The 23,364-nt window shown below is 38.4% G+C and overlaps 1 protein-coding gene across 2 annotated transcripts in view; it reads right to left on the bottom strand.

The window, feature by feature from the left end:
- RNF144B (ring finger protein 144B) overlaps positions 1 to 23,364 on the bottom strand; it is a 167,730-nt gene that overhangs the window by 8,222 nt on the left and 136,144 nt on the right. For both annotated transcript variants that reach the window (XM_059938009.1, XM_059938008.1), the window contains 3 exons: positions 18,252 to 18,312; positions 2,607 to 2,811; positions 521 to 665 (listed from right to left, as the gene is read on the bottom strand). In XM_059938009.1, coding sequence (XP_059793992.1) covers positions 521 to 665; positions 2,607 to 2,811; positions 18,252 to 18,312 — 411 coding nt within the window. The remainder of the gene's footprint in view (positions 1 to 520; positions 666 to 2,606; positions 2,812 to 18,251; positions 18,313 to 23,364) is intronic.

Here is a 23,364-nt window from a genome sequence, read left to right as displayed (position 1 = left end):
AAGGTGGAAAAAGGAGCCATAAGCCAAGGAATGCAGGCAGCCTCTAGAAGCTAAAATAGGCAAAGAAATGCATCCTCTCCTAGAGCCACCAGAAAGAATGCAGTCCTGAGGACACCTTGATTTTCATCCAGTGAGATCCATATCAGACTTCCAATGGACAGAACTAATGATAATAAATTTGTGTTGCTTTAAGCCACAAGTTTGTGATAGTTGGTTACAAAAGCAATATAAAACTACTACACTAATAGTCCTTTACATAATAAAATGAGACAATGCCCCCAAAGAAGGAAATGTCCCTAAAACAAAAGCTTGCCTTTAAAGTTAAGGTGACACACCTAAGGTAATCAAAGAGACGTATCTCAAGTAGCAGGCTCAGGATGTCTCATTAAGAAACATAAATTTCTTTGGCGAACAAGAACAGGCTCAATATTTTAAAAGGAAAGCCCATCAGATACTGGCTGTCGCACAGATACAGGATGGAGAAGGACCACACGGGGAGACTCTTCCAGGTGGAACTTACGTCCAAGTTCTGGAGGCAGTACCAGCAAAACGTGTGCTTGCAGTTCTTACACATCATCTGAGCACAGCCTTCGTTGCGTTCAATATAAACCCGGCACACTGGGCATTGCTTAATGGGGGCTTCTGCCTCCGTCATGAAGAGGGTCCTAGAAACAAAATGAATGAGAAATTATAGGGGAGGGATGGAGGACGCTGCCTGATTTTTTAAAAAGCAAGGACCGCAAGGTGTGCACTAACCAGAGCTATGGGAAAAGTGGGCTGAATATAATTAATTAATTAGCTAAATATGCTCTTCTAGACTCAACTTTATGGTCATCAACTGAATTCCCAGGGCTCCTATTGGGTAGGGAGTGAACTCTTTTCTATCAGTGCTTGATTCCCCATCCCAGGGGAAGGGTGCGGGTAACAGTAGGAGAGATGCCGCTTATTTGTTGTTCAGATAAGTCAAAACAAAGAAGAACCTTAATTTATTTATCTTTGGCTTTGAGTGAATTACATAATTGTATTTTCCACAGCTGACTGAATTCATTGTTTTGCCAAATTAGTCTTTCATTCTCTGAGCACACCCTGTCTGAATAAAAAGTACAAGAAGTCTGCCACACAGTGGAAAAAACAGCTCAGGATCGAACGGGGTGGGGGGTGGGGTGGGGGTGGGGAGGGGTAGAGATCATCTATCTAATGATCTGTGCAAATAAACAAACGGAGGGGATTGAAGGGAGTCAATCATCAATTCTTTCCAATAAATGCCCAATATCATTGAAAAGACCTGCTCCAAATAGATGAATAGGCCAGCAAGGCTCACAGGCTCAAGGGGCATAGAAAATCAGTAGAACAAACTGAGGTGGAGGGAGGCCTGCGTGAGCCAGAGTACTGGGTGGCATTTTAGCTACTGTTCATCAAAACCACCACCGAGCACATGGAAACGTCAGTTTCACAAAGTGTGCTCAAACCTATGACTGGATTTGGTGCTCATAATCACCCTACACAGCAGGGGGACAGCCACCATTTTCATTCCTCCTTTTTTTTTTTTTTTTTTTCAAATAGAGAAATAGACTCATAGAGGCTGAATGACTTGCATGAAGTCACAGATACCAAGTGACAATGTCAGAACTCAATCCATCTCTCCTCTAGGATCTTTACATTGTCCTGTGATTCCCCGGGGACCTTGCTGCGTGGCAGTGAAAATGTAGCAGGTACTGGCTAAGCGGGCACATGCCTGCCACGTGTGTTAGCTCTTTTTCTCCTCTTGATGTGTTTGGTCTGCAGTTCAAGCACAGCATCACAGCCAGGTAGCGTTTCTGCTCCTGGAGAATGGCCCTCCACACTCCGAGGGTGCTGGGTGATCAAGCCAATTGGACGGTAACACTGGTATTTCTGATCTTGCTGATGCAAAACAGCCACAGCCTCAAGCAAAGCAAGGGATCAAACACAATGGTCTCTCACTCTGGGCCCTGCTGCTGCCATAAAAACCCTCCGTCCTAGAAGGGACAGAGTGCATTGCTTCTCATCATAACAAAACCTCAACCTCAGCACTGTTTTTTCAGAGCACAACGTATTGAAAGATAAGCTCTCTTTCTCTAGTACACACGAATTTTAGCACCGTACTACACTGAACGGCTGTTGTTTCTACTTCTGTGTTCCTTTTGATATGATTGGCACACCTCACAAGCTGGCAGTTGAGTCAGGGAAGAAAATCATTTCTGCACCTCTTCGCAAGCAGGAAGAATGAGGTGTATCAATTGTAGGTGGTCACGGTACCTAAGCAAACGGCTGTGGACAAAAGTCATGACTTCCTATGGAGAACCAAGGGACCACATGCCTCCTACCTAAAAAGAAATCAAAACTCATATAGACTCTAACTTCAGCCGTATCTGGAAGATTCTCTGGCAGTAAATAACTAAAATCCCTTTAGACATGCTTATTTGGTTATTCTTTGTTAATAACTTACCAATTCTGAGACACTTCTCAGGAAAGCTCTGCAGGGAAATAACTTACCTTGAAATTTCATCACAATATAACTCCTTCTCCAAGCAACATATCTCTAAGAACACTAGTGAAAAATCCCAAGACGAAGTTTCCTTTCTTACCCGTGCTCTGTTGGCAGGACGCTAGGCTGACTGTCTCTGCAGGAGACCTCTGCATGCCAAACATCCTTACAGCACGAGCAGAACTTCAGGTGGCAAGAAGGGCACTCCACGAGCACGGGCTGTCCTGGCTCACTTGATGCGATGGGGCATACTGTCTGACAGTCTGCGACAGGACACCACGTTCTGTAGGGGTCCAGGTGAACTTCTAAAGCGTAAAGAAAGAAAATGTGGTGGTCTATCTATCTTTCATTCAAGCTTGAGGCTTTGCTTTCTCTCCTACATTTATTCTCTTTTATAGGCCGACACTTATGGAAGCTTAGTACAACCAATGGCGATGATTTCTACTATTGGTCTTCACAGTGGATCCAGACCTACAAGGTCACCCAGCCCTGACACACTTCCCAAAGTACGTACTCATGGAATAGGCCACCACTGCCCTTATGAACAGATAAGGAGGCTTCTTACTAATCAAAATGCACAACTGTTTTGGAATATTTCTCACCTTTCAGCATTCGAAACAGGCAAAAAGCTCAAGTCCCTTCTACAATTATTTTGGATACCATCTTGGAGAAAAATTGGACATGAAGAACCAACCAAAACAAAAGAGAAAATGTCCACAAAAGATTTTGTCCTTTCAGGCACTGAGAAATAGGTAGTGAGGTTTCTTCTGTTGTTTAGAGAGAAATTAAAGAAGAAGAATCAAATAGTTTTAGGACCAAACAGTGTCTGGTGTGGCTCAGCCAAGAAGTCAGATTAGCTGTCAATTTGGATATTCTGTTGCCCTGCCAATGTGCTAGTGAGGGACGATTTGTAAAAGACCCACATGCTCTAAAAACAAAAGGTAGGGACCTTCACAGGCCATAAAATGATCATCATACACCACACTGGCTAGATCCACGTGGCATGCAGAAAAGAAGATATGGTTTGGGAGGTGTGCAACTGTCTTTCTATGCGAGTGTTTACAAATCTTGTTCAGTTTTCCATTTTTGAGTCAATAACAGACTCCATATTCTTGCCATATAACATAACCTTTAGTGGAAAATATCATGTGGAAAATGATGTTATTTAAGAGGTAGAGTAGCCCTTTTTTCTCTGAACCAACGTATTTTGCAAATTTTGAACTGATGAGATTCTAGTTTCAAATCTCTTAAGGCTTGCGATTCTTGGAAATTTCCATGCCGAAAGCAAAAAAAAAAACCCAAAGAGTGGTGCAAAAACAAAATGAAAGTATTAAGTATGAGCTTAATTTTAAAGGTAATAATTTTACAAATTCAGTATCGGGGGGGAAAAAAGTCTGAAATCTTCCAGGAAACACTGTCTCCAATAATGTTTCATCTAGAAAATGCAACAATTGGACCTATGCTTATTATAAGTTTTCATTCAAAAAGAGCATCCTTAAACATATTTTCTTATCTAATAATTCTGGGGGGCAGGAATTAGAGAATGATGGGCCAAATATAATCAGAAAAGGGAAGCTTATGATTCACAGGTCCTCAGACTCCGAGAGGTGAACCCCTCTAAGATACCCAAAATTTTGGGACAGGATGATTAAAAAGTTAAGGGAACACTGACACACGTATGCTCCAAGATCTTGACCTTTGATTTCCACACCATTTATGTTTTCTCCAAACTCTTTAAACTGCTTTGCAAATACTAAGCCCAAAGAAATGAAGTCTGGCATGTAACTTAGCACTAAGGATTCCCACCTTAAATATCTACTTGCCATTCTAAATCACAGGTCTTTTAATAGTTTGATGATAAAGGAGGGAAAGGAAAGGAAAATTAAGAGATATTATAAAATTTATAGCATCCCTACTGATCACCTTAAAAAGATTCAAGTATGCAACCTGTCTTCATATCTCTAATCAATTAAAATTATTTGGTGGATGTTCTGACTTGTTTCTACCCCCTTATTATTTCAGGTATCTGGGTGGCACAATAGAAACAGAAACAATAAATAGGGGAGCAATGAAAGATTCTGATGAACTCCTATTAACAAAAGGGCCTTCGTATGCAGTGCAGCTATGACACACAGTCCAATGCAAATGCTAGGGAAGAGTCGGAGACACAGAAAACAGAGATCGTCTGTAGTTTTCCCCACTATGACAGTACATAAGTGACAATGAAAAGGAGTGTGGAAGGAGAGGCAGAAGCGAGACATTACAGGCTTCTACTCATTTCTTTCATTAGAAGTCTTGTTCTGTAGGAATAACCTATAGAGCTTAACAAACACCAAAAGTGGAGTCTAGGAGGTGGATGTGACTCTATTCAGAAATGAAATTGGCTACTCCAGCCAATTCTAGTGTTCTCTACTCAATATCTATCCTTACCCCTGTCAACCCTCCTTGCTGAGAACTCTTATCTATCTCTGTAGAGGTGGAATATTCCAGAGACTTGCTTTCTCCCCCTTCCCTGCAGCTAAGACTTGGGTATGTGACACGAGTCCTGCCAACGGGAGGTCAGGGGAGGTCCACCAAGGGCCTGCTGGGACAAGATCTCCTCCCTGATACAGGGGGAGGAATCGTCCTTTGGTCTTTCTGCCTTTGAACACAGCTGTTCAAAGCTGACTGAAAGGCTACTTGCAATCTGGCATATGAACAACAGACTAATAAAATAATTTTGGAACTAAGCTGTCCCCTGGAAAATGATTTACTTTTTATAACACTGAAATATATTCAAATTTCCCCTTTGTTTCACCTTCTTTTCCAAATATACAGTTCTCATTCTGTGCTTTTCCTTCCCCCTAAAAACCCCCTCTCTTCTCTACCAAGTCGTAGCCTATCCATTCCTAAAGGACCTACTTTCACGTGCTTGTCTTAATTTTTGGAGTCACAGAACATGCATCTTGTTCACTGCTGTTCTCTATTCCTTTCGTAAAGATGGCCTTTCTCTCTTCAGACTGTAGGCAAGAGCTATTTCTTATTCTATTTGTGTGCTCCAATATACCTGACACAGTGATGGGATGTTACCTATTGATTAAAAGTAGTAATTCCTGGGTTTTTCAAAAGCATAGACAGACTGCTCTGCAAATAACTGATTTATAATACATACAGTAATAATACCATCTTGAATTGCCTTGCACCAAAATTCTCTTCTGGGACTCTCATCAATAGATGTGCACACTAAAATCACACTAATATCAGTCCTGGTGTTGAAAGTATGTGATGATCTATATTAGACCACAGATCTCCATCCACCTCAATCAGGGCTCTCTACATCTGAAAAGATGTCGACTTGGCAAAACATGGACTTTTACATATAGCACTTTCAAAACTAAACCTCTTTTATGAAGTGTCACTTATAAGGGCAATGATGAAAAATGTTTCTAACATTAAAATGAATAATAATTACCCCTTCTAGAATCCTACTTCCTCTCTATACCTAACATTCATTCACTTCCTATCTCATCTTAATCCTTGGGTGAGTGATCCACATTCTCTGATTCCCATTCTTATCCCCTCATATCCCCCTTAAGTCTTTAAAACAAAGATTTTACTCCCAACACATTAAATAAACTGCTCTCTGAAAGGTACAACTGACATCCCTCTAGTCACATCTAACAAATGTTTCTCAATCCATCTTTTATCTGATACTCTTCTTGTAACTCTATCTAAGGCACTGGCCTCTCTGTTTTCTTCCCACAATCTTCCTTTCCCCTTTATCATCAATACTGCTTCCTTTGCTCCAACGACGGATGGTATCTAAGACTTAGTCCTAGATTTTACTTATTTATAGAGCTCACGCCATGACTAAGCCTCAACTCTCATTTTAATTTGGACTATTCCAAATTTCTTCCTCAGGTCTGACCCCTTGTCATGATTAAGACTGAAAATTAGACAAATGTCTATTATTCATTGTTCATTCAACAAATGATCAATTTCAACTACTTACTGGACACCCTGTGTATAGAGGCTTTGCTCCTGAGAAATCTCACAGTATGAAAAGGGAAAGAGATGTTTAAATACAATGTAAAAAGTAATAATAATACGCTATGTAATAACTGACAAAATATCTCACAAGATAACAAAAATAAAACTATTAACAAATATCTGTGAACAGATCTTAGGGGACGGAAGTAAGAAAGTTTTTAAAATATAGAAACATTCTTATATACAGAATGTTTTTTATGCTTTTTTGTCCAAGCATCCACAATTAAAGTTTCCCCTTTTAATCAGCTCTAAAATCAGAAGGTAAAACTAGTCCCTCCTAATCACAATACAAAGCAGGTGACACATGCTGAGATGAAACACAACGAGATTAAGTTAGAAAGAGCTAAAGCATCACAGAAACAGAGATTTAAAAAAAAGAAATCCCTGGAATAGCAATTCTGTAGGCAGCCAGAGTTTACAAGGTGTAAAAGTGAAAGAAGAGTCTCCTTCCAGATATTAGAATAAAGATTCTGCACTTAAAGGAAACACTGAGCAAGGATACTGGCAGTCACCTCCAGAAGTGGGTTCTTGCCAGTTCACAAGAACCCACTGCATCTCTTTCCAACGCCATGTTCAGCAACATCACATTGGCTGCTGGAAATCAGCCACAGTGGAAGTATTTACACCACAGAAATTGGTAAGCACTATAAATCAAAGCCTTCCCCACCCCCCTAAGATCTGTTTACAATACATCACTGAAAGCAAGCCAAACTGAGAATGAACACATAAATATATAAAACCAACTCCAGCACAGACAAGTATGGAGCACCGTGTGGGAACGTGAAGGACAGAACTCACACAGCACAAAAAGAAGTCAAAACTATAATAGAAGGGATGGTTCTTTCAACCAGATTTGCTGATCAACTTTTCCCACTTCCTGAACATCCTATATACAGACAGGTATTTATCCCGAAAGTCACATTCACAAATGTCTACATCTCCTTCTAAAGAGTACTTAGTATTTGGTTATATATTCTAGTTTACTATTCATTAACTGCTTCTTGCATATCTGTCTGGGATCTTCAACTCCAGGGAGAGCTACCCTAGAGGACAGGCTTAGGTTCCACTTAGAAACACAGCACGTCACAAGGAGGTGTTTCTGGGTCTCCCTAGCAGGCTTCCAAGCCCCCTCACTAGGCCAATCAGCACCATCAGATGGGATGCATTCAGTATATTCCCCTCCTTCCCAGCGGATCAAAAAATTTCCCTTTATAAATGCAGGGGTCTTGGGGAGAAAACGAAGACCAGATATCTACTAATTTAAACCAATGACTTCTCTCAAACAGGGCCCCCTTCTCCCATCAGCCTCCCTTTTAAATAATTTCAATAAAAAGAAAGCCCTGCTAGTTAGAATCACATGATTAAAGCCTGGAGAAATGTCTGTCCATACAGGAGGTACCCACAGTAGCAATACAATATCTTTTGTTTATGGAACATTTGTTTTGGGGCACAGATTTTTTTTTTTTACACAGGTACTTGAGCTTGTCCTACAACTTTTAAATACTGCTCTGCTTATGTAAAAGATACTTGCCAAAAAAGGTGTGTTATTATTGCCTTCTTGATAAACCATTAAAGGCAGAGTAAATGACTATTCTGGTGGGTAGGAGGGTAGGGGATGGGGTGGGGGCAATCTAGCCAGATTCATTAAAGTCCTCTCAGTTTATATTTCTATGTTAAAGTAAGGAGAGAAGTAAGTTAGCAAGGAGTTAGGGAATGAGTATTCAAAGGAGTAGTGACTCAATTTCTCTTACTGGATGTACAGACGGGACTGCAGAGATTTCTCCCTTAGTCAAATAGCCACACGCTGCAGAAATTCATGATGGACATTTCTGAATGAAAAGAAAAGGTACATTGGTGTCTCTGGGCCTGAAGACACGAAGAATACTTAATTTGTTTTTCTCTCTGCCTTCTCTGTTTTTGATTCATGACAGAGACCACTCAGCTCAAATGCACACTTTCTACTCTTTCAACTGGGTGACTACAGTATTAATTTGGTTAGAATTGGGAAAGATAAGCCTTTGGGACTGTTACATTTGTAAGAACCAGATGATACCGAGCAAACATCACTTCTGTTTTTGAGGGTTTTTTATAGCTGTGCATTTTAAAAAATCACATTTAAGTCTATAAGTGAGAACCGTGAATAAGCAGCCAACCTACACATGGTTTTTGGTCTGAAAGATTTCCAACTTTTATCCAAATAATGCAAAAGAAGGGACTTACACATGTAATAAGGCAGTCCAGTCTTACAAGGAGCTAAGTAAGCAGAGGGGAGAGTCACAGGAAATAATCTGGGGATAGTCATCAAGGGTCTGATCGCAGATTATGATGATAAGGCCTAAACGTGATGAGAAGCCATTGGAGGAGAAGGCCATTTTGATCAGGGGAGTGCTGTGATATGACTTCCACTTTCAGAAGATTATTCTGGCTACTGTAGGAAAAATATGTGGTAGCAGAACAAAGTGGCAGCACAGAGATCTAGTAAGACGCTATTGTAGTTATCTAATCCAAGATGATACATCTAATCCAAGATGATATATGTTAGAAGTGGAAGTACTAAAAATGCGGGGCATAGTTTGAAGGTGAAACTGTCAAGATTTCCTGGTAGAGATGCAGTTGGATGTAGTCATCCAGTTGACAACTACTGACCTAGACACGTACCTAGAACATAGCATTCATTGAATAAATGAGTGAAGCAACATAACAGAAGTGTAAGAAATAGTATCTGTAGATTAATTCCCTATGGTAATAAAAGATAACAAAAGCATCTATGGCAAGGTTCTATATTGTTCAGCCCTGCGTCTAGACATTTTCAGAGAACAGACACAACTCTTCAGAGAGATATTTGTATAGGGCATCTTGGAGTCTCTTGGAGAAGAGCTCCTCACAACAGAACAGGGATTTAGACATACAAGTCTGGCCAGGGTTACACTGAAAAGGGATCTGAATACAATATGGCATCTGTCCTTCACATTATCCTTCAGCCTGGCTCCCAGAAAAGCAGCTACAAGTAAAAGTCCAAAGAAGCTAAAAGAATTGTCTTGCTTTTTTAAAATTATTAACATTCCAATGTGCCATTAAGAGCACCATTTTGCTTCATATACCTCAGGTAACAGAGTATACCACAAGCGGGGCCTAGAAGCCAGAGTGGTAAAAAGGTGAAAAAAGCTGAAGAGCCATCAGAAACTGGCAGCCTCGGCAGCTAACAGGACTTCCCAGAAGCCAAGCCAAAAAGGAACAGATTAATGGATACCAGGTGGTAGACAAATCGCTATCACATGAGCAAGAGCTGTCTTCTCCTCCACACCAATTATCTGAGAGGAGTTTGAAGCGCAGGAGAGCCCCTGGGGTGAATGGAGGACTTTCTAAAACACTTTTTACTACTATTACTGTGAATTCAATTCTACCTCCTGGCTTTGGGCTCAGGAAACACAGTTATTATGTAGATAAACAAAACGCACATTATCCAAAACATTTAAGGTTCAGTTTCTTCCTCCTTCCAATTTCTATTCCAAAGATGAAAAAAAAAAATGAACTGATGCATATTCAAATAATTTCTTCTCTATCAGCAGTAATGAAAGCTTTCTGCAGCTTTGAGATGGGGCAAAGCTCAGAAACCTAGAAAAAGAGAACAGTACCCTCAACACTTTAATATGGACATGATTGAGAAGTGATTAATTGTAACATACTTACATCAGAGATAGATGAAGTCACAGACTTGAACTGGAATCTACTTATGAAAATTAGAATTGATTACTGAAGTAAAGCCCCATGACTATTTGATCTTCAGATTCTGCTTCTTCATGTAAATTACATAAGGCAGGAAATGCTATTTAAAACTATTTTCTACTTCTATACTCTGACAATTATTAGGACATAGACACATTCCAAGAAAATAAAATTGTCATGAAACCTACAAACCACATCTGACCCCAATAACTGTTTTCAGCTTTAAAAAACTAAACTCCAGACCCTTGGTTTTCCCACCTGGAACTAGATATGTGAAGCTTACTTTTTATTCAGCTAGATATTTTCTCAGCTAACACAAGTTGTTTTTCTGCCATCTTCTACCATTGTGAGGCTATACCAAAAAAGACATTGAAGGCATGTTTATTATTGTGGGAAATGCCATGCACTCAAGCTAATTTAATTATCAGCTGAGTTAAATCAAACTGTTTTAACTTTTACGACCCACTGCATTTTTAATTATGCCAAAATTAATTTGCTTTCTACTATCTCAAAGAACAAAGGTCTTCTGCAGATAGTTAAAATGCAATTAAACTAAACTGATTGGAATTAACATCTGCTACAGTAAATATACCCAAACAGAGGTGGCCATCAGCAGAGGGGTTGCTCTCAAGATAGTTGATGAGAACCACAGCATTTCAAACTTGGAAACAACTTTTTTTTTTTTTTAATTTTATTTATTTATTTACTTATTTATTTATGGCTGTGTTGGGTCTTCGTTTCTGTGCGAGGGCTTTCTCTAGTTGCGGCAAGCGGGGGCCACTCTTCATCGCGGTGCGCGGGCCTCTCACTATCGCTGCCTCTCTTGTTGCGGAGCACAGGCTCCAGACGCGCAGGCTCAGTAGTTGTGGCTCACGGGCCTAGTTGCTCCGCGGCATGTGGGATCTTCCCAGACCAGGGCTCGAACCCGTGTCCCCTGCATTGGCAGGCAGATTCTCAACCACTGCGCCACCAGGGAAGCCCGGAAACAACTTTTGAGGTTATCTCGTCTAACACTGTTATACTGAGACCAACAGAAGTTAGGAGTCTGCATAACACATGATTAGTGAGTACGTGACGGGATCAGGCCTTCTTACTCCTAGAATACCATTATTTATGTAAAAACATAATCATGTTATTAAATAGATTTTAATCCCCCCATCACCATGGGAATCTTTTCCCTTTGAAGCAGCAACTTTGAATGCTCCATCTCAGCAAGTCACAATCTCCTTGGAGGTGTTCAGAGAAGGTGGATTGATGCTTTGAGTAAGAATATACTGTATGAAGGAAACTGATATGATAGGTGGGGTAAGGAATTTGCCTTGATTATCAAGTTTCTATACAACTCTCTAGAAGCTAGGACAATAAGGAAGGAAACACACTGAAAAAGATTTGAATTAAGAGGAAAAGAAATCAGAGTGATATTGTTGTGCACTCACTCCAAGACATGATCTGGATTCTGGAAGATTCTTTCTTAGTTTAGTTTAGAAAACTGGGGACAAGATTTGGGGGTGGTAGTGATGAATAACAACAAGAAGAATAACAATAATGGCAGTAATAATTTATTGAATGCACACTGTGACATACACAATATTAACTCATTTATTCTCTACAGCAGCTCTGGGACCATCATTCCATTACTATCCCCATTTTATAGATGAGGAAATGGACTTGCAGAGAGGAAGAGGAAAACACTTATGAACACTGTGCCTCTTATTCAGGTCCCTTTAGAAATCTCACCCAACCTGCTAATAAATGTCTTTTCTTGCAGACACTTCAGTTTTTCAGAGGAGAGCTGTAACATCTAGAGGGTGCTGTGTTAGGTTTAAAACTGATCAACAAAAAAGAACGGGATGGTAAAGTTGAAGAAGTGTGAAGCCAAGGAGAAAGTGTTACCATCTGAAAGCACAGAATAGCTTGGGAAGGAAACCCTAGACTTAGTCATACATTTATCACAAAACACCAGAAAATCAGGCTTAAAAAGAAAACACACACACACAGATGATAAGAATGAGCTTGTGATCAGAAACTATGAAAAGGAAGGTGACTAATGAGAGATGGGAGGTGTTAAAAAATAAAACTGAACTGATGATAAAGTCATTTAGTATCACTCTGTCTTAAAAAGTAAAAACACTAAAAGAAACCAAATAGCTACACAGGGAGCTCTGGTGAGATAAGACCGTAATAATTAGATAGAAATGATGGAGTGGGAGCATTTCACCAAGGGCAAATGCAAGAGCAAGATGAAATTTGAAGAGCCGTCTCATAAATGTTAAGGCTCAAAATGAAAGGAGGCTTTTGTAGGGACTTCCCTGGTGGCGCAGTGGTTAAGAATCTGCCTGCCAATGCAGGGGACATGGGTTCGATCGCTGGTCCGGGAAGATCCCACATGCCACGGAGCAACTAAGCCCGTGCGCCACAACTACGGAGCCTGCGCACCTAGAGCTCGTGCTCCACAACAAGAGAAGCCACTGCAGTGAGAAGCCCACGCACCGCAATGAAGAGTAGCCCCCCTTGCCTGCGCACAGCAGCGAAGACCCAACACAGCCAAAAATAAATAAATTAATTAATTAATTAAAAAAAAAAAAGAAAGGAGGCTTTTGTGAAAAATGCTGAGAACAAAAGAGCTTTCAAAGAAAAATGGAACCATAGCTTGAAGCCACATCTGGAAATGCACCTGGCACACACAGATACTCAGTACATAAATAAGTACATATTGAATACATGAGTGAATACAGTAGGATTAACGGATGATAACAGGAAAATAAATTCCTATTGTATTCACTTTTTTTATGAAGAAGAACAATAATGGCACTTAAACCATTTGTAAGAGTCTCTAACCACTTGGTAATTATACAAATATCCAAGAACAGACACATTCACCTACCAAGGAACTGAAGCAACTTGCAGTTACAGTAAGTAAAAAGGATCACGAAAATTAGAAAAAACTCTTAAGGACTAGAGATGCATAATCTTAACCCAGCTTTCCAAAAAACTAATTTGAAAAAGTAGGTTCTGGAAACAAGAGACAAACAAAATTCTAGCCTTAATAATCAGACATGTGCTTTGAGAACCAGAAGAAAGTAAAGCAATAATCACTAACACATGCCAAACTCAGTATTCCCTTTTCTTTGTTAATATTGGAAGACAGACACAGAAAACCCACAAACACAGCAGTAGCCAATGGAAAAATTGCAGATGGATGAAAAGTGGATTCACAGAATAACCAATCAATGCCAAGTGACACTTCTCTGCTTTGTGTATACAGAATGGTGATTTGGGGCCATTTCTGTTCAAAAGATTTTCCCCACAAAGATGCAGATGAAAACAAAGACACAGAAGACAAGCTAATCATATATGTAACATAATGTAGAAGAAAATTAAAACACTGGATGACAAACTAAAAACTAAAAAAGAACTTGGTAGGCAATAAGAATTGGACAAAACTAATGATAATGTTTCTTACTAAGATATAGAGCTGCCACTAATCTGATTCTACATTTTTTTCAGAGTAAAAACAATCTCTCCAATTCTATCTGAGTCCAGTCCAGTCTGAGTTTTAGTTTCCACCAGTTAGTCATTTAACCCATTCATAATATTAGTATTTAATACATCTCAAGATCCCCTCTTAAAGAGTTCCACATAAAATATTTTCATGACATAGACCTCAAAGTCACCTAGCTGCTAAGTGTTGAGTTAGAGGTGAATATGAAGTCTATTATGTAAAACGGAGGTATACAATTTAGATAAAGATTATCCCTATCAAGTAAACTGCATTTACTTAATTCTTACTTGGAATTAAGAATTATTCTTACTTGGAATGTTATTAAACTTATTCTTACTTGGAATGTCTATTTTCTAATAATAATTATTTATAATGGATGCTGAGGAAGAATTACATGAGTACAAATTGCCTTCCAAAATCACCTAAGATCAAAACATCTCTGGGTCTCAGTTTCCTTTTTTATAAAATGAGGAAGTTGAACCAAATCGTCATCAGATTTAACAAACTTCCAAATTTAAAATATTCCCATACGGGACTACCCTGGTGGTGCAGTGGTTAAGAATCCGCCTGCCAATGCAGGGGACACGGGTTCGAGCCCTGGTCCAGGAAGATCCCACATGCCACAGGGCAACAAAGCCCATGTGCCACAACTACTGAGCCTGCGCTCTAGAGCCCGCGAGCCACAGCGACTGAGCCCACGCGCCGCAACTACTGATGCCTGTGCGCTCTAGGGCCCACGTGCCGTGCCTAGAGCCCGCGTGCTGCAACTACTGAAGTCTGCGCGCCTAGAGCCCGTGCTCTGCAACAAGAGAAGCCACCACAATGAGAAGCCTGCACACCACAACAAAGAGTAGCCTCCACTCGCCGCAACTAGAGAAAGCCCACATGCAGCAACAAAGACCCAATGCAGCCAAAAAATTTTTTTAAATAAAAAATTAAAAAATACTTCCATCCTTTACAATAGTATAAATGTCTAATTAAATTACAGAGTTTTACAGTTTGGCAGTTCCTCAAAAACTAAACATAGAATTGCCGTATGACCCAGTAATTCCACTGCTAGCTACATACCCAAAAGAATTGAAAGCAGGGATTGTACCCCGATGTTCATTGTAGCATTATTCGCAATAACCAAAAGGTGGAAACAAGCCAAGTGTCCATCAACAGATGAATGGATAAACAAAATGTGGTATATGTACACAATGGAATATTATTTAGCCATAAAAAGAAGTTCTGATACATGCTACAACGTGGATGAACCTTCAAAACATTATACTAAGTGAAATAAGCCAGACACAAAAGGAAAATACTGTATGATTCCACTTATATGAAATGTCTAGACTGTGCAAATTCACAGAACAGAAAGTAGATTAGAGGTTATCAGGGACTGGGAGAAGAGGGGAATGGAAAATTATTGTTTAATTGTTACAGGGTTTCTGCTTGGGGTGATAAAAGTTTAGCAAGTGTATGGTGGTGATGGCTGCACAACATTGTGAATGTTCTTAATGCCACTGAATTGTACACCTAAGATGGTGAAGTGGTAAATTTTATGTTGTATTTATTTTACAATAAAAAATAAAAAATTACAGAATTCAAAAAATTTTATAGATGAGGAAGCTTGGACACACCTATGTGGTCCTAGGCAAGTCTCAATCTCTCCAATTTTCAGTCTCTTCATCTATAAAATATGAATAATAAAATCAGTTGTCAATTCATGGGATCTGTATGGGGCATCTGCCTAGAACTTGCGAGAAAAAATAAATTCCATGTATGAGTAAAACTATTTGATCTATAATGCATCAGAGATATGGAAGACCACCTATAAAAAAGACTGACTCCAAAACCTGCTTAACTTGTAACCAGACTGAATATATTATCACATCTAATGAAGAAATAAGCCAGTCAGAAGTAGGGTTGAAAACAAGAACCTCGAAAAGTCCAAGTCACAAGGCAAAGTGTGGTAGCATCTATCCAAGCACTATCCGGGGCAGAGTAAGAGTCCTGGCCAATAATCTTCCATGTGCATCTTGCATATGACAAGGCTATTCCTATTGTAAAGATGGATATGGCACTTACCTGCATATTACTAAGCCAAAGAAGCCAATCTGAGACGGCTACATAGTGTTTGATTGCAATTATATAACATTCTGGAAAGGGCAAAATTATGAAGACAGTAAAAAGATCAGTGGTTGTCAGGGGTTAAAGGGGAGGAAGGGACAAACAGGCAGAGCACAGAGGATTTTCAGGGCAGTGAAACTACTCTGTATGATACTGTATTGGTAGATACATATCATCATAAATTTTTCCAAACTCACAGAATGTACAATACCAAAAAAAAAATGGATGTGGCCAATTAATTTCAAGTGTTCTAATCCCATTGACAACAAGACAATCATAACATCTATTTCAATATGAGGATATCTCCTAGAGAATGTTATGATTATCTCATCTTAGAAAAAAGGGAATAGAAGCAGAACATTGAATATACTTTATTAGCATTTTTATTACCAACAACTTAATATTTTGAACACTGAGACACAGGAAGTACTCAAGGAAGTGTTTTACATGTATTAATTCATTTAATCCTCATCTGAACCCCGTGGTATAGGGACTATTAATATCCACATTTTACAGGTGAAAAATTGAGGTACAGAAATTAAGGTCACACAGCTAGTAAGGGGTGGAGCCTGCATTCCCACACAGGCTCTTAGCCACTATTTTTAGAATATACTAAAAATTTATATTCATCAGTGAGAACCAACTCACAGAAAGTTTTAATTCCTGGTACTATTAGAATCTAATTAATTGCAAAAGACATTTTATTTAACAAAATGTTTGTAAACAATGAGGAATAAGGCCTGCTACTGACAAGATGGGGCAATGGGTGGGTGGGGAGGAGGTCGATGGTCTGGAGGAGAGATGCATCTGGGGCAAGGGAACCCTATAAATGGGCTGAGCCCTGGTTACTGAGTGGGACTGGTGAGATTGACAGGTCTCACTATTTAAGAAGTCTGAAAATCCAGCCTAACTCCTTTGACTTTCTCCAGGTAAGATCCCTCAAATCATGGCACTGCTACCAGCCACACCCATCCACGGGGTTAATGCCTATGTTCCAGCAGTAATTTATTTTTATAATGGAGGATATAGGGATGATAAAGTGGGAAAATGGCAGGGCAGATGTTTGATACCCTTCATCAGCATCTGATGTTATGATGCTCAACCTAATCAGCCCATGTGGATGGATTAGGGAGGGCCAATATAAACTACCCATCATTAATTCCTCTAGTTAGCTCAGAATCTACACAGGACAGTGTAGATGGTGTATCAGGCTATGTCTTCATCCATTAAACCTAAAATTCATTTGACTTTTCTGGTTCTGATTCTATGTTCGACAACATCCTTTTTGCATCTTCCTATAGGGCAAAAATGTAATTCGAGTAATGTAGTCCAAGAATTTTTAAATAAATTCCATATATCAGTCTTATAAATTTAGTTAAATGATATACCCATGAGAGATGAATCTGCTTTTGGCTTGCTGAAAAAAAATAAGCCTATGAGACTGAACCAAACTTTGGTCAAAGGTAGTGAATGCCATCCTGTGATTCTCCTGCAAATATTCCTATTCTTACCCCCTTTATGCGCCACATGCTCTTCTTTCTTTTTTCATGTAAGAATTATCTGTCAGGGTAATTGCAAAAACTAAATGAGATAAATTGTTTACCAAATTTACTGGCACATTAAAAAAAAAGTTCATTTCTTCCCCTACCCTCTTACCTCTAGACTTTATTAATCCAGATTAAAAAGCTAGCAATCAGAAAACTGTACATTCATGCTAGATTAGAGTTTATTTTATATACTAAACGAGGCCTATGAGTTCCAGGGGAAACAATTTTCTTCTACTTCTCAGATATGGAAAAGTACACCAAAAAATAATTCCTACAGATAAAAAGGCAGTACAAATAGAAAAGCTATATAAATTACCCCAAGTCTAAAGTCAGAAAGAAAATTAGTCCAATACATTGGAAATAGCATTAGAATGATTACTCAGCCGTCACTGTGATTGAACAAGAACAAACGGTGACTACTACAATAAGCAGTGAAAATGTTTGGGTGGATGAATGTTTTGAAGTGATCTTCAAGAGCAGGGAAATTGGTGGTAAAACCCATTTTGAGGGTCACTTTCTTTGTCGTACTGTTATTGTGAAACTACCCAACTTTTGCAGAACTTCTCTCACGTGAGCCCAATTAAAAATACAAAACAACCAACATAAGGAAAGTTCTGTTTCCTGCCAGTCTGCTTTTGTTTTTTTTCCTGGCTGTGGCTGAGAAAGTTGAAATTTTATGTTGCAATTACCGTTTGTCTTTTTCTGAGTACCCTGGTGGCTTTTCTGACAGCTCACAGCTGCCTTAATCTTCCACACAGGTTAGTGTAAAGAGGACACATGTAAAACCACATTCACCATCAGGATAAAAAGAAGAGTGTGTACATACCTCGTTCAGATTTTAACCGCTGATAAAGCTGAAACTGATCCACAGATACCAAACAGGCAATCTGAAACCAGAGACATTTAAAAGATGAGATTTCAGTCATCACAGAGCCCTGAGTTACCAGTCTTTTTATGATCCCTTTTTCTTGTTTGGCTTACTGTATCCTCTCTATACCAGCTGCCCACAAACTTCTTTTTCCTTATACTGTTCATGCAGTAACAGAAGCAGCAATTCCCAAATCATCCCCAGTCCTCTGCTATGGCTAGGATTCACTGCTCAAGGCATCAGTTACAGAACTCAGTGACCACCTCCTGTTCTTTTATCAGCATCTAACAAGATCAGACAACCAAATTTTTGGACTTCCCAAATTATCTGTGCACATATACAAATGATGCTCCTCTTCTCTTTTAAGACATTTTTAAAAGATTATAGTTCTACTGGGCATCATTCTTTAAACAAAGCCTGAAGATTCAAGTGCAGGGAGTGGCTGGGGTGACTAACAACAAAAAAAGATTATAGTTCTAATCTAAGAACTAAGACTAAGCTAAGAAAAGCTAAGACTAAGATCAGGTAGATACTGTCTCAGGAATAATGAGAACTTCATTAATCACCTAGGAAAGAGTACTTTCTAAGCAACAGAAAAATCATTTCTTCTGACCAAAATCACCTCACGGGGCCTTTGGTGATCATTCATTGCCATCCATGCCCTGGTAGAAAAGAAATGCCTGACATATTTCTTGTGGCTAGACTCCCACTTCCATTGCAGATGCCACTAGGAAAAAACACTGATTCACATCTAACTAAATGACATTTCAAATTAATAATTTTTAAATTGCATTTCAAAGGCAGATGCAGGAAAAGCTAACTGCTCTTAAACTGGCATTCTAAAAATAATTCCACTGACGTCAACATATAAATATATTGACATTGCTTAAAAGACCTATAATTGAGAAAATCAAAGGGCTTTAGATTAGGTTTTCAGACATTCAGCAAGTTGATAAAGGACACAGTCTTAGCCTTGGCAATTCCAGCTGTAAAACATGACATATTTTTGGCATAAAATATATCTAGATGAAAGTTCTTGCAACTAATGGAAGGAAGTCTGCTTTGAGAAAACCCTTAAAAATGAGGCATCTAAAATGGTATTTAACAAATATATTTTAAAAGGGAATGAAAACCTAATTCTCCTCCTCACAAAAAAATTCAACTTGTTTATTTTGCAAATGAATTAAACTAAGTTAGCTAAAATGCATGAAGAACCACAAAACGGGCAAGTTCAGTCTTCTATGTGCCAAGTAAAATCTCCTAAAACGTAAATTTAATTATAACATTTTTTCCAGTTGGGGGGAAAATGTTGCATTTTCATCTGGCACCTTAAATAAAAGCTCCTTAGCAATCACTGGAAAAAAAAATGATGGTTAATTTTACATGATGTGTATTTTACCATAATTTTTTTAAAAGTATGGTTAGGCTTTTCTCATACTGAAAGCCAGTTTTGTTTCATCTGTTATAATACTATCTGGACATCTTTCCTGAAAGACAAAGTTATCTCAATAAAATGCAGAGTTGGAGACAGAAGGTACAGGCTCGTGAAGAGATCGGAGGCATTAAGAATCAGAGTATAATTCTTGACTTAGTCACTGATTCACTGCAGGTGGAGGACAAATAATCTAATATTACATTAACTTTTGGGCCAAAAGTACTTGGGGAATGATGTCATCTGGGCCCGAGAGACCTCAGTGATATTCTAGAAATCTATTTTTAACAACACGCCACCCCCCCCAAAAGAAGCTACTTGAGGTCTTTGATTCTATGGGACAGTCTTGTACTCTAACTGCCACCACCTAAAATAGTTTCTGGACTGATGAAGACCTCTTCAAACCCCTGAAAGGCAACCCCTAAAAACTATGATTTTTTTCAATGACAAGCAATTTATATAACAGCTAAGTCCAACAGAGTTGATGGAAGACAAAGCAAACAGGAGATATTTTAGACACAGATGAAATTCTAATGAGAAAAATGACAGAAATGAATGCAGTAAAAAGTCAACAATGATAGTGATGAAAGTTAATTTTAAATTAGAAAGATAAATTTCATCTGAGGACACATTACTGCCAACAGGGAAGTCAGAGGTCTCTAACTTTTTTGTCTCTTACTCTACCTTGTATCTCCTATTTATTATTTTATAGCTCAAAGGTTTGTATGGAATTAGGTCTTAATATGGTATAGCAATTTTTCTATTGAAATGTGTGATCACAAAAAGTTAGTTCCATCACTTCTCACTCTGTTTGATCCTTTTGGAATAAAGTTAACACAAAACACACCAGTCTATTCTCCAGCCCCTACCTCCTGGACTTCTTTTCCATATACTCATTGAGAGTCTATTACGGGCAAAGCATTGGCTGGAAGCTTGGGATACAAAAGAGGAAGGAGATACCAAAGCTGCCTTCAAGAAACTCAAGTTACTCAGGAGGGAATATGTACACATAAGTTTAGAAAAAGATCTATTCCTTGATCTTATCATTTTTTAGATTTCATACATTAGAGGTAATTTTCTGAAATATTTTTACATACTTTGACTTTAGATGAGAGAAAGCTGAACCCAGTTTAAAAAAAAAAAAAAAAAAGCTGATCCAGAGTATTAAATTCCTGGTTCAGTTGCTATTTAGAGCTAAGTCACTATTGCTCAAGGTCTTTACAATTATAAAATTGAAATAAATGTGTTAGGATGATTACTGGAGGTTCAATCAGGCCACAGGTTAAGGGGCTACTGCTTAGAAAAAAGAAACAAATCAAAAGGACACTAAGATTGATTGCAAAACTGAAAATCCTAGAGAATAATAAAAGAGATTATATATAATGAGGTGTCTTATGTATTCAATTATCCTCTTCCTGCCAACAAACAAATTCCAAATCATTCAAAACCACACCAAGACATTCCTTTTAAACCTTTCTATTTTGAAATAATTTTAGACTTACAAAAAGTTGCAAAAAATTGTATAAAGTTCCTAAATGCCATTCCCCCAACTTCTTCTAATGGGAACACCTTACATAACCATAGTTAATTATTAAAATAATAAAATTTACATTGATACAAAATAATTAATCTGTAGGCCATATTCAAACTTCACAAATTGTCCCACTAATGTCTTTTTTTTTTTTTTTTTCAGTCCAAGATCCAATTCAGGATACCACCTTGCATTTAGTTGCCATGTCTCCTTAGCCTTCTCCAGTCTATGGAAGTTCCTCAGTCTGTTTTTGGCTCTTATGACCTTGACATGTTTGAAGAGTCCAGGCCACTTATTTTGTACAATGTTCTCCAATGTGGGTTTGTCTGATGCCTTCTCATGATTAGGTTGAGGTTGTGCATTTTTAGCAAGAATATCACAGAAGTGATGTTGCGTCATCAGGAGATACATGAGGACAACCTGTCTCATTACTGTCGATGTTAACTTTTTAACTTGATTGAGGTGATATCTGCCAGATTTCTCTACCCTTTGTAACCAGCAAGTATCTTGTAGTGAGATATTTTGAGATTCTGCAAATACACTGTTTTTCATCATATGTTTTCCCACTAATTTTTGTTTATCTATCAATAATTCTTGCCTATAATAATTATCACTGTTATTTGCTTAATAATGATTTTCTATTTCCATCATTCATTTCCGCATTTACTAATTAGAATTCTATTATAAGTAAGAGTTGTCCCTTATCCCTCATGTATTTGTTTATTCATTTATTTATTTAGGTCGATATAGACTAACAAGACTTATTTTATTCAGTGAGTTCTAATGCATTACTAACCAGACTCATATTCAAACAACAGAAACAAAAATTTCTAAGTATTTTCTCAACTACTGAGAGAACACCCCCCCCTCAAATCAACTACTAAAAAATCCTGAACTTGATTTAAAGTGATTTTTCGTTATTTCTCCTTCGAAATTTGTACTAATCTACCTGTTAAACAAAAATTTTCCTCTCCTCCTATCCAAAGACCACGTTTTCTCCTCATCACTACTGAAACTTTCCAAAAATAAAAAAATTTTTCATTCAAAGAGAAGGCAAATTCAGTTTCATTTTAATAGAACAAAAACAATAATATCAGAATAATAACAACAAAAGGCTACTAATTACCTGCAATCACTGTCTTTTTTGTTGTTGTTGTTAAAAATGAACCTGGGGGTATTTATTCAATACCCAGTTCCTACTCTGATGAAAGTCTTCACTTTTTCACCCCCCTCCGCCTATAGCAGAGCATAGGCAGGGAATTCAGAATATATGTATATGTGGGGTGCTGGAACTATTATATATAACAGTTAATTGGATATAGCTAAAATCCACAAATGAGAAGAAACAAAAAGGCACACCCTTGTGGACCATTACTAACTATGACCATAATATTTGAGCAGACTTCACCACCTACATTGACACTAACCCTACAAAAACCAAAGGAAAAGAAAGAGCAGACAGGGAAGCCTGCTTGCCAGAGAAGCATTAATGCTAAGAGTACAGTGTGTTCTCATTATATTGATAAATACAATATATGCTGTCTTTTAGTTAGAAAAATAAAATGGTTAAAACACAAAAGCTAGGGATTGGCTTTCATGTACGTACTACCCATCAAGGTCTGGAAAGCCAGGACAGAAGAGGGAAAAAATAGGCTGGACTTTACTTAGGTCTGACCCTTTAAGTCATACTTCTGCTATGGTTGCTCTTAAAAATTAAAGGAACAGGCTGAACATAGAATACAAAAGATCAGTAGATCTGGAGATGAAGTTGACCACAGAAATTGATCATTACAGCACGTCAAGGTTTTGGCAATTTTTGAAGGGCTGCGACTTGCAAAAATACTGGTAAGAGAAATAGTACTGGCCTTATGGATAAGTGCCCTATCACACTAACACAGAAACTAAGAATGTTTCCTATCACAACCCAGAAAATAAGAACTGGCCCATCCACCCATTCATCTGACTGTAATAAACCAAGCTCACACTAGCTATCAAATCCTAGCTGAAAAAACAAGAGGGCATCATTGTCTGAGAGCCGGAAGGTAGGGCTCATTGGGGAAGCAAAAGATGGAGGAGACCTGGAATTCCAGGGCCAGGAATCTTTCAGA

The sequence above is a fragment of the Balaenoptera ricei genome, chromosome 11 (genome assembly GCF_028023285.1).
Source record: "Balaenoptera ricei isolate mBalRic1 chromosome 11, mBalRic1.hap2, whole genome shotgun sequence".
In the NCBI taxonomy this organism is placed as follows: domain Eukaryota; kingdom Metazoa; phylum Chordata; class Mammalia; order Artiodactyla; family Balaenopteridae; genus Balaenoptera; species Balaenoptera ricei.
Note: the sequence above shows the minus strand (reverse complement) of the source record. Positions and strands in the feature narration are given on the sequence as shown.